The following is a 15,856-nucleotide window of genomic DNA, read 5'->3' as shown; positions in this document are numbered from 1 at the left end:
AAATTTGTCAAAGCTCACCAAAGTTGATCTCTACTCAAAAGATTTTTGCAGATTTACAGCTAATCCACTGGATTGAAGTAATATTTGGCAGCTTTAATGCTAGCTTTTAGTGTGTTTTCTCTCTACCTAGCCAAGAGAAACTATGAGAGGGATAAAGAGGATAATGGCTCTTTAATTCTTGTCATTTTAGGATTGAATCCCTGGGCAGAAATTGTAAAGGTGCTTACAGAGGTGGTTTCTGAAAAATGAATGAAATCATTAGGGAGACTGTTTTTTAAGATGAAAATGGTGAACAGGTAGCTCCTGTTGAGGCTTAATTAGAGCCAGTATGAAATGGGTTTATAGCATAGCAGGGGGTCGTACCAAAAGACGGAGGAGCTAGGGAAAAAAGTAGACACTACATCATTATACAGAGATACTGTGTAGATAACGTTTCTGTCAGTAAATTAACATGATTGTTTCTCTGCTCCTGAACGAATGAAAAGGACGGAGGAGTAAAGCTTATGCAAAAGGTCAGGAGAGAAACGATTATGGCTGCTACAGTCTGGATTGCTCAGCCTTAGGAAAGTAATCCATCCATCCACATGTCCTCGGAGGACCGATAAAGCTGCTTTGTCGTTAAAAAGCACCCCAAGTAGATGGATACACAGTCAAGGACAAGATATTTTAGAGCATCTTGGGATATACTTCTCAGGGATTTTCATAGATCTGTCTATAAACAACTTTGGGTCCTGCAGAAATGTGCAATTAAAATGAAGAAGCTGAACATGGCGAAACCTTTTACATTTCTCTACTTGACAGCCTTTTGTGGTGGAACACCAAAGAATTCTCTTTTCTCGGACTGTCTATCAAACTCTTAAGCTTCGCATGGAGAGACGAGGCGGCGGGAGACCAGTTAATTAGTCCGCTCGGTGAGGAGGAGGAGGAGAGTCAAAAGTCCAGATGTGTCACTGAATACGAGGACCTTTCAAGTTTTAATTCACAGTTTCATCTTTACCCATCATGACCATCTCTTAAATTACTCCGGGGTTAGGGGTTAAAACCTATATTGCTAGGAGATAACACCTTTTTCATCTATCTCTCACTAGGAAAATTGTGCCTTTTTTGCACCTAATGAAGCAGTGCATAGAGTTATTGAAGCATCCATTTTTAGCTTGAAATCACAGTCACAGAGATGATGAGCAAATGATACCAAGACACATAAGAACCATAAAGTGGTTAATGAACTAATTATAGCACAAAGACAAATTTAATGATTTCTGATTTTTATAATCATGCTTATGCATGCACTGACAATTTTATGCAGACTGGATTTTTACATTAAAAAATATTATAGTAGCAAAGGTACTCTGGGGGGATATATATATATATTATGACCAAATAACATTTTGCATTAAAGAGAAACCTGGTTATCTCTCTATAATTAATATTATCAGGTTTCTGATTGTGTCTTTGACTCCACCTCCTAGACAGTCTGTCATTCCTGTGGTGCAGTGTGGACATCATCTGGATCTGACTTTCATTTAGGCTTATGAATGTCTTGGTCTATGATCCAATATTTAATTCTATTTACATTATACAGGCATACTTAACCTGAAATGGCCTGTACTGATATTTTGACAGCAGAAAAGCTGTGCATTAAAAAAAGATATTAATATTATAGTATTGATATACAATAGCAATATTAGACAGACTTTCCTCAACCCCAGAATTAATAAGTTTGAGTTTTCAACCAACAGCAGAACTTTAGGGGAAAGTATCACTGAAATACTGTAGACACAAAAGTCTACAGTATTTGACCCAAAACGACTCTGCTCACTTCACTCACTGATGCTGGCATATCTAAACTACTGACTGCAGTGCATTTTGTGCAGCAGTTTGCTTGCTCAAAGCGCTGTTCCCCGAGTCTTTTAACAGAGTGCAAATGAGCGAATTTGACAGCTGTCACTCCAGGAGCAAACATCTGGCTTCATAGCAGATACTTTACTACATTAATAAAAAATGATTGGCCCCAGTCTCGAGCACTTCCACTTCTCAGTTTTGTCAACAGCTTCCAGAATGACAACTCAAAGAAATAAAAACACTCTGCAAAGAAAAAAAAAAAGACTCAATTTCTGCATCTCACCATTACAGGCTGAGTTTATCTGTAGTCGTGTTTGTAGTGCAGAAATGTGCACCTGCATATCATTTTCTTTGATGATAAATATAAACCAAACACACCTTTTTATAATCGTGAAGCTTTCAGTTGATATGGGAACAGTCAAAAGAAGGAGCTGTGAATATTCAACATGTTTTTTTTTCCCATGTGTCCTTCTGCTTCAGCTCTATAAATCTGGGTTTCCCCCTTGAGGCAAAACAAGCACAGATATCACAGACATCCACCAGCACCTTTTTTTTTTGTGGTGTGTTTCCGCACTCCTACGTGTTCACATCCTGACACCTTTTGTCTAACACATTTTCCACCGTATCAAACAGCCAGCTGATGAGACCGCTTTGACTGAAGCTGTGAGAAGTGAAAGAGAGGGGCTCAGCCAAGTTCAGAGGGTCGCCCAGGAAGACATTAGAATATCAGAGAACGGATGAGATCCAGCCTCTTCCTCTTTCTGATGTTGCTTTCATGTGTTGACTGATGTGCACTGCAAACATCGGTGGTTAAGAGCATTCTCTGATTACAACAAATCAAAAGCGAGTTGCCGGTGCAGATGGTAAAGATTTATTATGATCAAAGTGACATCTGTACAGTTTCTTTATCTTATTTATTCATTGGTTATTCTTTCTAGTTTTCTCTTACAATGATTGCTCTCTCTGCTCTGCTCTCTCTGTATTCCTCTCACTTCAGTTCACTTCATTTCACTCAAATAGGTTTTATTCATTTCATTCATTCACTGGTGTGGCTGCTGATAAAAAATCTATACTTTTATAATCCCAAGTGGTTACTCATGGAAACAATTCACTTTACATTAGACCAACATACAGTATTAGTAGTCACTCATTTATCTCCCCACATCTGTAACTTCACTGTGTTGAAGGTCTATATTCAGACTTGTAGAATACATGCAAGTATATATAGTTACTTATGTAGTTTGATGCACAGGGTGAGAAACTGACAGAAACTGTCAGCCTCTTGAATCTTAACATTGTTCAAAAATTCCCCCCTGTCTTGAGCACTTTTTTTGTACTTGACTTTGTTCATGACTTTTTCTTTGACGTGTCATCAATCTAGGCACTTGATTGTTACTTTCTGTGTGAGAAAAAAGGAACATTTATCAACAGAGGACAACTGTGTACATGGTGTTGAGGAGTAGAAAATGTCTCAAATATCTGATAGCCACTAAAGTCCCAAAAGGTGGTATCTTTTTATCTTGTGCGCACAAGATAAAGACTTGTGTGCACAATATATTATCTTGTGCATACAAAATAATTACCTTGAGGGAACAAGTTATTATCTTGTGCATATAAGATGATTATCCTGTGGAAACAGGTTAATAACTGTGCAGTAAAGGCACAATAGGCCGATGCTTTGAAGACCATGGGGGTAAGTTGAATTTATAGCTTTTAATAGTTTGTTGATCTCTCAAGTATGTTAGAAACATGGTGGCGTACATTGCTTTATTTGAATGGGTCAATTTGCTATGTTTTTTATGGAGCCCCTAAAGTCCTGAAAGGTAGTATTTTTTTTATCTTGTGCGCATGTCCTCTTAAACTTTCTGTTGTGATATGTATAGACGTGTACGTATGTCGTGCCGTGTCCATATGAGTCAATATGCACTGTGTTACTGTGCATATTGACACATGTCAATATGTCAACAGGATGGTTTGATAAGGTTGTGTTGAAAACCTTTCTTGAGTTAAACAGGATAGCTACTCTCTTCTTAAAGAGAATAGACCGTAGTGTCCTGGAGTGTCAGACCTGCAGAAGCTAACTGGTCCAACTGGTCCAACTGGCCTGCCTCCCTCAAACTAAGGAGACCTAATGGATCTTCATGTTGAGAAGAAATGATTTTGACATCACATCATGTTGGAGAGCAGTGTATTTTGTTAAATCATAGGTTTAAATCATTGTAGCATTTTCTCCAGGTTACAGTTTCTTTGATCTACCTTTACTGTACAAGATAAGGGACATACAATTTCTAATCTTTAAGTTAAAACTACTACAATCAATATTTTCATATCAACAATGGATCAAATGACTATGCATGATGTAAAAGAGATTGCTTATAGTGATAAATCCACAGACAATCATCATCCAACTCTACAGTTCCCCTCATTGCTACTGAGCTTTTTAGTGTCTTTAAGCTTGTTGTGTTAGCAACTCCAACGTTTTGGTTTACTCTCACTGCTCTCATCAGTGTCATGATTTCAACTAAAAAGTTCTGATAAACGCCCTGCACACTACCTGCCCGGCACCAAACAGCAGACAGACAAAGTTAGCAGCTAGCTAGCTTGTGACTACAGTGGAGCATTAAGCAGCTAAAGAGGCAGGCATATCTCTCAGGAGCTGGTGGAGACCAAAACAAAGCTAAAAGAGGAGTGAATATTGGAATTCTCCAGGTCACAAGTTAATCAGTTAATGCAAGTTTAAGGTAACTGTCACTCCATTCAAGAAAAAAGTACAAGTGGAACAAAATTAGAAATGTCATACAAGACAACACAAGGAGCTACACTGAGTAACAAGACAATAGACAATATTCAACCAAAGAGGACACACTGTTAAATTAGAAATAACAAATGCACCATAATATAAGGATAGACATAAAGAGGGATCATGTGATGGTGGCAAGGTGAGCACAACGTTTTGGCTTGAGCTCCGTGCCTCTCGATTCTAATTATTTGTTTATCCTGCGTTGGAAGCTACTTTTGGTATCAACATTTCGTGCTATGTCATTAAATCTTACGGCCACAGTCTTTTGACAAAATGGGAAGAAACCAAAGGAATAGAGACAAAAAAGACACCCCATCTGAGCCTGGTGAGTACGCACAAGGCGGTGACCAGACCAAATCTGATATCTCTGACGAACTCAACACAGCCCTTGCTAAAACCCTTATTTTGATTGCTGCTAATATTATAAAAGTAATACTCTTTACACAGATGACGTGTTGATATTTTTATCAAGACCACAAACCTCTATTCCCTGCCTGACCCAAGCCAATCCAAAATTTGGCACCTCTTCAGGGTACAAAATTAATTTAGCAAAGTCTGAAGCCATGCCACTGGGGTCTCTAACATCTGTCTGAAGCCTGTCAGAGCCCTTTCCTTTCCGTTGGTCACCCTCTCATTTACTCCCTACCTCTTTCTTGGCTGGGTAGGATTGCTCTCATTAAAATAAACATCCTGCCCCGACTCTATTCACTGCAAAAGATCCCTATTTTGTTATCAAACAAGGTTATCAAGGTGCTTGAAGTTTGGCTGAGTGCCTTTATCTGGAGCAAAAAGAAGCCCTGACTGAAGATGGCAAAACTCCAAATGGCCAGCTCTGATGGGGGCTTAGATGTACCAAATGTGAGCCTCTATCAGTTGGCAGCACGCCTCCAAGTGATAGCGGATTGGCTCAAATATGACCCAGCCTCAATTTGGCTCAACACTGAATCCTCTCAGTCCAAATGCTCTTTGTGGAAATTGTTGTTTGTGAATAACTTTGAGTCTGAAAGGACCTCTGTACTAACCCCATCACTTTAAGTGCAGTCAAAGCCTGGACATCCATCTGTACAATACCTCTATTCTGGATAGCCCAGACTTTCTGCCAGGCTTTAAAGCATGGTGCACCCAGGGGCTAACAAAGCTGGGAGATTTATTCCATGGCCAGACTTTACTATCCTTTCAGCAGCTACAGCAGCGATATGGCTTACAGAAATGTGATTTTTTTTGATATTTACAAATCAGACTTCATCACTAAATCTACCACATTACCAACCAACCAATAGTGCCACCTCACATGTAAAAAGGGCCTTGTCTTTACAAGTATCCAAGAAACACATTACTGTATTTTATAGAGCCCTAAATTCCAACTCATCTCTAACTTTGCAAAGTTACTAAACAAACCTGGGAGAGACACTTGGGCATCTCTATTGATGATCTAAACTGGCAGGAAGTGTGGGTTCATGCTATGGAAATATCTATCTGTAATCAAACCTAATCTACTCTAGTTAAGAATTGTACATGACACACATATACTACCTGCTCGCAAAAACAAAATGGATGCTGATGCACCTCCGCTCTGCAGTAAGCGTAACTCTGAGACAATTACATTCACTGTTTCTGGTCATGTGTGAAGCTACAAAACTATTGGTCTGGTATTGTGGATGAACTGTGTTATTTTTGGTGTTTCAATAGAGTTAGACCCTATGTGCCTCCTACTTGGTCTTCCAAATGGTCATATTATAAATATCAAAAACAGGATGTTATTCAATTCATTGACTTTTGCCACTACGAAGAATATTTTGGTCTTTTGGATCAAGGATGCTGCTCTAATAAAAAAGTTGCAACACAATCTTATAATGCAGTGTATTCCCAATGAATACATCTCATGTATGCTTCACTCCTCAGTGGTCGCTTTCTATAAAGTTTGAAACTCAGAGGGTTTCCTAAATCGGCTTAGCCTGTCTCTGTACCTTTTTTTACTGCAAAACCTGTTTTCCTGTAACCTTGCTATTTGTTTATATATTTATTTATTTGATGTCACCTTCATCTGTTGTAGGGGGTGGTGAAGGTTGGGAATGGATATAATGCCCTCTATTTTTTTGTCTTATGTGAAAAATGTAATAAACATATTCTTTAAAAAAAAGGATGGACACAATTATAACTAAGTACATTTACTCAAGTGCTGTACTTTAGTACAATTTGGAGGTACTTGTACTTTACTATTTCTACTTAGTGTTTCCCTTTTATACTTTTACCCCACTATATTTGAGGGAAATATTGAAACTTTTTACTCCACAACATTTATTTTACAGCTGTAGTATCTAGTTGCTTTGCATATTAAGAATTTACGCACAAAATGTGACCATTTTACAAAATATGAAGCTATATATGAAGTTATAAATTAAGCTACTCAAGTGTATATAGTGTATATATGAAAAGATGGCATCAGCAATCAGCACCATTAGTGCAAAAAGAGATAGAGCATGTGTAGAGGGGGGTGAAACCTGGCAGCATGCAGGAAGAAGCTGTTTTAGAGGTTGCAGAACTGGTCTGGGATGCTGCGGTACCTTTTTTCCAGACACCATGGTGGTAAAGAGGGCTGCTGGGAGGGGTCAACCATCTGCAGGACCTCCAGCACAGCTCCAACACATGCATGAAGGCGTACTGTATGAGGAAAAGAGAAATAATTTCACATATTTGTCTGTGTTATCTTGTTATTGATGCAAAGTTTTTCAGCTAGTGGCTAGAGAATCCGATGTGTCTGGTTGTTTTTAAGAGCAACTCAGATTCCCTATAGTGACTTTTTCTCAATTTGTGTTTTTTTACGCCCTTCTCTTTCCATTCTGGTTGTTTTTCAGGTATGTGTTGCTGCTGTTCACTCTGTTCTTCATCCCGGGAGTGGTGATGATTATAGCCTACGGTTTGATCTCCAGAGAGCTGTACCGAGGCATTCAGTTTGAGCTGAGCCAGAACAGAGAGACCACTGGTGAGATTCATCATAAATTCAATCCATACTGCAGAAGGCTTTTTGTTCACATTTTACTCATACTGTAGACCAAAACATCTATTTAACTTTTTATAGACCTTTATATGAAGCAGCAGTCAATTACAACAAAAAAGATAGGAAACAGTCCAGTAAATATCCTTAAAATATAATAATTGCAATACTGTAACAATTAGATTCCAATTAAATCCATAAATGATTGAGTGTGTTCTTAGTGTTTTAGTTTGTAATTTCTAATACTTATAGTCACATATTAGAATAGACACAAACAAACTCCCATTTTCACGCAATACAGACAAACATTCCTGCAAAGGGAAATTTGCATTTTTTGCCTGAGGCAGAGAATGACATATTTTATTGCTACCCACAGGTTCTGCACCTGTTACATCCAAAAATAACATCCTTCTCAGTTGTCGTAAAGCTAACTCTACTTGTTTTCATGCCTATTTGGAATGTCTCCATGGCCCTTACAGCGGGTATTTTCCATAGAAATGGGAGAATCTGTCAAGTATAGCTGCATGGAATGTAAATGCTTGCAGAAAAACGGTTCCTTCAGGTGAAATATAACTGCTGTTGTAACTACGTGCATTGGGAGCAGCAGTTTCCATGGAGTCCAGCTTTGAGGGTGATTCATCAAGGTTGAGACGTTCTGAAAAAGCCTTCAGTTCTGTTATTGTATTGCTAAACATGGTGTGTAGTTTCTGTGCTATAGCAGCAAAATAATGAAATCTCATCTTCAGCATTTAGTGAATGTTTTTTACTGTTAATAGTTCAACATGTCAGTCAAACTGCCCCTCACTAACACTTTTGCCTTGACCCTCCACAGGCCAGAAGAACGGTGTAGGGAGGGGTGCTGCAGGGTGCAACGATGATGATGATGGTTGCTACATCCAGGTGTCCAAAAAACCCTCTTCTGCTGTGGAGCTCCCCACCCTCTCTGCCTCGTCTGGCGCCACCCAGGCCAAGACTGAGCGCGCCCGTAGCAACACCTCGGAGGCCAAGCTGCAGGCCAAGAGGCGAGTCATCCGCATGCTGATGGTGATTGTGGCACTCTTCTTCATCTGCTGGATGCCCCTGTACTCAGCCAACACCTGGAAGGCCTTTGACCTGAACTCAGCCTCAAGAGCCCTCTCAGGAGCACCCATCTCCTTCATCCACCTGCTGTCCTACACCTCGGCTTGCGTCAACCCCATCATTTACTGCTTCATGAACACGCGCTTCCGTAAGGCCCTGCTGTCCACCTTCGCCTGCTGCTATCGCAACCGGCTCTGCCGCCAGTGCTGGTGGTGCAGGAAGAGGGAGGCAGGAGAAGACGGCATCACTGCCACCTCCATGGCCACGTCAATGGCTACCTCCATGTCCAAGTTCAGCTACACCACCGTCAGCACCACCGGTACCTGCTGAGCCTCGAGGAAAGCTAGATGGTTGTGGCAGGGGCCGCAGCACGGCGGTTACTGTGCACCATCTGTTTTTTCAATCTTCTGTTTTTCACTCTTCATCTTAATATGCTATGCTATCATGTGCTGAGTAAAATCCCTGCCCATGTTTATGAGGCCTTTTTAAAAGGTCTTGTTCAAATTCTGTGTGCATGGTTGCAGAATGTGAGGCGGGGAAAACGCTGTTTTATTTTGGTGACATTCTTTTTCCTCTGTTTAATTGGCAGCATCTGCTTTTTGGCATCCTGAAGAGAATATCAAGTGCCTGTGCTCTTTGTGTGGCTTTGTTTGTCATGAGTTTGTCATGAGTTTGTGAGACGGACATGAAATGAAAATATGAACCCTGTGTACATGTAAATACTGTTTTTATGTTGTTACGTGCCAAAGGTTAATTTTTGACAGAGACATACTGTTGAACAATGAGGACTCATTAACTCAGTAATGAATCAGTATGTATTTCAACTCCTTTTGTTTAATGTTGTTTAATCTTCATTCATTCAGAACATTTCTCTCTCTCTCAGTTATTCTATTGAAGGCCAAGTTTTTGGTTTGTTGAATCCCAAATTCATGAAATATTTGAATACTAAAACATCATCCTGTTTACACCAAAAGATATCAAATGGACCAGGGTTAGTCCAGCTTTTCTTGACTTTGTTCTTGCTTAGTTCTCTGTTTGTGTTTCTCTCTTATTTTGTTATGTTTCATCATTTCTTGTGTGTAAAGCTGATTTCCTGCAAGTATCCAAATACGAAAATTAATTAATTTGGATTTTGTTGGCATCTTAGTAATAACAGGATACCCTGACCCTTCTACAACAGCACTTTGCGATTCAGGCTGACAAAGCAGGTGCATCTTTACATAAATGTCTTGAAGACAGCATCTTAACACTGTCATTTTGCCTTATTTCGTGCCATGCATGAGCAGGAAAGCCTGATGTATAGAATCAGGCAATTTTCTTGTCAACAAAAAGGTTTGGTCACGGAGCGTAAATGTGCAGTCAACACTGCCACAGATGTATGTGGAATACTGATGCAGACATTAACATCAGGATATGAATTAGTAGAAAAAAGTGCAGATAGTTCATCCATGAAAGGCTGATCGCACCTGCTTGTTGCTCCAGCCTGCCCCTGCTACAAATGGCACAGAAAAATGCTTTAGTCAAACTCACCTTTTCTGCTCAATTATCTCTGTGGTGTCTTTTATGTGCTCTGCCTTCCACCACAGTGCTGCCAATTACCCTAAGCATTACCGGAGTACAAAGCTCCCCGTTTCCAGGGTAGACTAACGAGGTGTTTCTCAGGGACCCTCTCCAGCAGTGCAAAATTCAAGGCTTTGCCTTTGTAAAAGTGATGACAAATGGCCCCGATGACACACTACATCCAAGCCCTTCAATTCTTTAATAACAACAAATTTGATTTAAATAGCATCTTTCATACAAAGAACGTTGCTCAATGTGCACTACAATTAGGAGAATCGAAAAAACAGACAAGAAAATAGTTGGGCAAAAAGGTAGTAGTTAAATAACAAATTAGAATAAGAATAAAAGCAGTAATTAAATACAAAATTTTAAAGGAATATTTTGACATTACGGGATAAACACTTGTTTGCGTTCTTGCTTAGAGTTAGTTGAGAACATTGATACCACTCTCATGCCTATCCGTTAAATATGAAGATACAGCCTGAAGCTGGTTCGCTTAGCTTAGCGTTGAGACTGGAAGCAGGGGAAAACAGCTAGCCTGGCTCTGTAAAAGGTAAAAAAAAAATCTGCCTACCAAGCTCATTTGTTTAATCAAACAAAAACTAAAATGTAAAAATGACTATTTGTGTTTATGTGCTGGAACTATTTCTTGGATGGGCGAAGGGTAACCAAGATAGCTGTTTGGTCAACTGCCGTTTCATTGGACAATCCTCTTACTGCTTTTCTGCCTCCATTCTTCATCTTTCCTCTTCCATTTGATTTAGCTTGTCTGTGTACTTTGATTTTGATAAATGTGGTCAACCATCAAAGTGAAAGGACTCACATTTGTCTTCATGATAGTCCAGGTGATAACAGCACTTGAATCTATAACATATAGATAAGTCTTCTCTCATTTGCAACTACGTCTCTAGCGAGGACACATGCTAAATCAACCCACATCCTCACACATGAAAAGAAACCGGCTTGTGCAGATGAACAGGTAGCTGTTTTTAACTGCCAACAAGTTTCCTGGCAGTAGATCCCTGTACAGTTTCAACTACTTGGATCAGCTAATCCAATGAGCTACCTTTTGTGTTTACTTTGGTTTGGACTAATGCAAGCATTTGAAATTATTTTTGAAAAATTAAAGTTGATTTTGAAAGCACTAGGAGGCTGCTTGCCCCGTTCTAGAGTTGAATTTTCCAAATCTGTGTGACGCAGGTGTCGAGTGCAAAGAACGAGGTTGAGACCCATTAGTGATGAGAATGAGACCCAGGTTAAACGCCTATTAAGTCATACATACACATAAAGTATGTCTTTTGCTGTGTCAATCTTTGGCAGATTTGTTTGATTCAAGAGGTATAGGTAAGATGATTTATCCATTGATAGACGACATGATTTTCATGAACAAATCCAAATTCCCATGGAAATTATTCATGACTTAATGAATAAATTCAGTCAGTTGTGTAAAATGATGGACCTAATAGTGTTGCTTTGAATAATTTAGCACCTCATGAAGATATAAAAGACACATTTCATCATTTTGCCAGCACACAAATGACAGGACCTACATAGGGTGTGCCTTGCCAGCTTAGTGCTGTCATTTGCTATCACTTTCAAATTTGGTCTTCTTTTTCATGTCCTCCCATTGCCTCTCATTCCCCGTCCCCCCAGTTCTCTACTCACCCACCTCCCCGCTTTTTCATCCTTTTCAGAGCAGAGGTGTATGAATACATGAATGACAATAGCGTGTGGGTGACAGCTGAGATTTGCAGGCATAAGCACCGTCCGAGAGTAGTTTACAGGTGATGGCAGAGGTGGCAGCGAGTTCGGCTCACAGGCAGACAATTGGCACACCAAAATCCCCAACAGAGCTTTATGTGTGAACACTTTGTCTGGCAGCCTCTTCTCTGTGTGTGCTTCTATAATTAAGGCAGGAGACAAGGAGTGATTTCCATATATTTTCCAGCACTTGGTGCACTGGAGAACCTTGTAGAATTATTCAGTATTTATTTGAATGTCTGTGCAACCTTTCGCCTTGCATTAAATTTGTATTTATATGGATGTTTTGTGAACATTCAATAATTGGAGCTTAAAGTTTGAGCCTATCATTTAATGAGATGGAAATTAAGTATGTTAAATAACTATAGGTACTGATGAATAATGATATGATATGCTTAGAGTCCAGAGTTGGTATTGTTTTGTATTCCATGGCGTGTAGCTTTCACTCAATAAATCTCAGTCTCTGGTCATCTGCATTATGAATGAACTGCACAAAAACTTCTGGGTAACCTTGCTTACTAAAAGTTATGGGAAAAACCTCCCGAAGAGACTGATTTGCTATTGAAAATGTTTTGGGTTTTTTTGTTGAATTTTATATCTATTTTGCTATTCATCCCAGCAGATTTGGATGTGCATTATTAAAATGAGCAAACTGTCTAGTCTTAGAGGTGCTTACTTACCTTTAGAGTCAAGCTACTTGTTACTCAGCACACTTGAAGTATAACGAGTTCTTCACTCCAAGATATGCTAGTTATTTTGCATTAAGTAAACTAAAGTGTTCACACAAACTACAGAAATACACATAGGGATGATTTTGGTATTAATTCCCTAGTGATCAAAATTCTGTGTAGTCTTGATGAAATTGAAATATGCGCAAAGTGTGTCTTTTGTAAAGAGACAGGGATGGGTTTTAAAGGTAAAGTTTGATCAGAAAATATCTATCTTCTCATCAAACTCTCGGCAAGAAAGTGAATGAGTGTATTTCCCAAAATGTTCTATTCTTCTGAGGCTACGTAAAGCATTTCCACTATTGCAAGCCTCTGCCCGATTAGTGTTAAATCCCCTGAAACAAACAGTAAGCTACAGGGGAAATTGATTTTTACCATGAGACAGAAAGTTTACAGACTCCTAAAAAACAATGTAAAACGCTCCTCCAGAGGTGAGAAATCTAATTCTGACCGTGTCCCTAGAACAATGCCTGATGCAAATTGAAACTGAAATAAGACCGAGGCACAGGACCCTGTGCACAGTCAGTTTCTCTCTTATCTCTACGTCCCTCAATAAGAATCACATTAGGTGCTTCAGGCAGCACACAAGGTGGAAAAAACAGCAAACCATGTTTGCCTGTTTAGTTTCGCACACAACACGTGGAACAAATTTTGATCATCCTGGACAAAAATGAAGTGACAGCACAAAAGATAAACTGCAGCGTCATCTTTCATGAATGTCACTTTTCTGGCAGTGTAATAGTAACCTCCTCATAGTTGTGATGATTCATGTGCTCTCTTTAAAAAAAAACAAAACAGGCATGCCATTTGTGTCACGCTTAAATGTCACTTTTCAAAGCAATATATCACTGCTGTTGAGTGAGAAACATTCCGGCTCATTTAATAGTTTCTGTGTGCAAAACAGCTTTGACAGATAATGTGCTCTTCAAGCTGCTCTTTATAATTATGCTGTTAATTAGCCTCTAATTTGGAGGATTTTCATGTTTTTATTTTAACTGATGATTACATGCTCCAAGGAAAACTGTGCATCTTGAGCTTACAAAACTTTTACCTTAAAGTGCTACAAACAAAGCTGCTTTTCTTAGTTCTTGAAAAGTTGGTGTCTAGGAGATGTGAGATGTTCAGCCAGCAGCAAACACTGACAAAGCATAAGTAAATTAGAAGAAGTTATTCTCAATTATTTATAATGGCTTCCTGGAGGACGGCTGCAAGTAAAATGTGCCCCTGTAGGATTGTTGTTCTTCTGCAGAATAATTCATAATTGCTAAGAGTGATTCTTTTGGTTTCACCTCAGGCACAAAGTGGAATATTTTGATTTGGTATACAGGTTCTGCACCTGAGTGTTTCCAAGAAACATAGTTAACGTGAATTGTCTGTTTTATATGTTGCTTTTCATGTAAATTTTTTCCTCGGCCTTATACGTCTTTTAAAAAAAGGAAAAATGGTGTCTTTGGTAACTTTCTGTGCTCCTCTGTCTTCTCAAAGGTTGACTTACGAGAAGAGAAGGCAAGAGTCGTTCTTTTCAAGATTCCTCTTAACACCTTCTGAGGGAGCATCTTAAGTGTTAACATGTATGTCAAGTAAAAGTCTCAGCTTCAGGAAAAAAGCAAAACAAACTGGGAAATGCTGAAGTGAAGAGCAGGTGATGAAATCATGTATTTAGCTCTTATTAGCATTGGAAATTCTTCCCTGATGGTGAAGCTGTGTGTGTTTGTGCGTCTACTGTACATGTTTACCAAAGCAGTCCCCAGGTCTGCTGGTTTTTTAAACGTTTCGCCTCATCTGGTGCCTGCTTGTGCGACATTGTAATAATATAAAATATGTAACTGTCTGTTAGTTGTAACAGGACCTCATGTCAGTAAGAGGTTTTAGACGTGAGGTTATTGATGTTTGTGATATTTTACATTCGCTGTATCTCCAGTATGATATACTAGCTATGATGCAGTCTTGGTTTTCATGGTTTTGGTTCATAGTTATTGGCTACACATACAGTATTTTTCATGCCAAATGTCCATTATTTAACAAAAATAAAAATTGGGAAAAAAAGATTAGTTGTCTTTATGTTGTGTTTGTGTGATGACAATTTCTGTTAAGAAAACAAATCCACTAAATGAGACACATTCTGGGTAATAAATAATTAGTCGTTCCCCACTGAAATTTGAAACACTTTCTCATCTCAAGCAGAAGCAAGCTGGACTGTGAATAAGTATTCAGCACTCAAACATGAAAAAGGCAGATGAATAATAAAATAGCAACAAACAATGGCAAGTCAGCTTCCCCAGCGAATACATTCTAGTCTGAATCAAAGTCCTCGGGGGCTGAGAAGCCCTCAGGAAGTTCAAACTCACATTTCACGGACCGGGATGAGGAAGAGGCTGAATGCTCCGGAGTCATCGCCATAGTAACGCACCCTGCCACAACTTCAATCTGTCATCTTGGACCAGAAAACTGAGAAAATAAGTTGTTTTTTTTTCAAGTTATCCTTCAGAGGCTTCGGTCTTGCCCTGTGTGAAAAAAACAGAAACACATTTGTTTTTCTCAGGGGGTGCAGAAGACCATGATGCTTTTTAAATATTTTACACAGTCAGAGCACACAGTGAAATACGCCACGTTTCCTGAATATTAATGATAGCTGTGCTGTTTGTTGTAATGGATATCAGTGAAAGGCTACTCTGTGATGGGCTCTGTAAGAGTCCACTTTTCAAAAATGTAATATATTAATTTTTGAGAAAATAACATTTCCAGAATGATTTTTCATTTAAAGGTGCAGTATGTAGAATTTAGTGGCATCTAGTGGAATGGACTGGGCAGACATGGAATATAATATTCATAAGTATGTTTTACGTAGCGTGTAATCACCTGAAAATAAGAATCAATCTCGTTACCGTAGAATGAGCCCTTTACATCTACATAGGGAGTAGGTCCTCTTTTATGGAGGCTGCCATGTTTCTACAGTAGCCCAGAATGGACAAACAAAACACTGGCTCTAGAGAGGACCTTTCAACGCCACCGTAGGTTCTCCAACACGCTTGGAAGAGGAGGAGGAGGGGTATTCAGTTCCTCACAGCTAGATGCCACTAAATTCTACAC

General features: G+C 39.2%; 1 protein-coding gene across 1 annotated transcript in view; it reads left to right on the top strand.

The window, feature by feature from the left end:
- The window catches only part of cckbra (cholecystokinin B receptor a), a 33,921-nt gene extending 23,786 nt beyond the window's left edge, over window positions 1–10,135 (top strand). The window contains exons 4-5 of the mRNA XM_044345011.1: window positions 7,498–7,625; window positions 8,470–10,135. Of these exons, the coding sequence (XP_044200946.1) occupies window positions 7,498–7,625; window positions 8,470–9,047 (706 nt within the window). The 3' untranslated portion in view covers window positions 9,048–10,135. The remainder of the gene's footprint in view (window positions 1–7,497; window positions 7,626–8,469) is intronic.
- Window positions 10,136–15,856: the final 5,721 nt, after the last annotated feature.

The sequence above is a fragment of the Thunnus albacares genome, chromosome 24, assembly GCF_914725855.1.
Source record: "Thunnus albacares chromosome 24, fThuAlb1.1, whole genome shotgun sequence".
Classification (NCBI taxonomy): domain Eukaryota; kingdom Metazoa; phylum Chordata; class Actinopteri; order Scombriformes; family Scombridae; genus Thunnus; species Thunnus albacares.
This window is presented reverse-complemented; position numbering and strand designations above follow the sequence as displayed.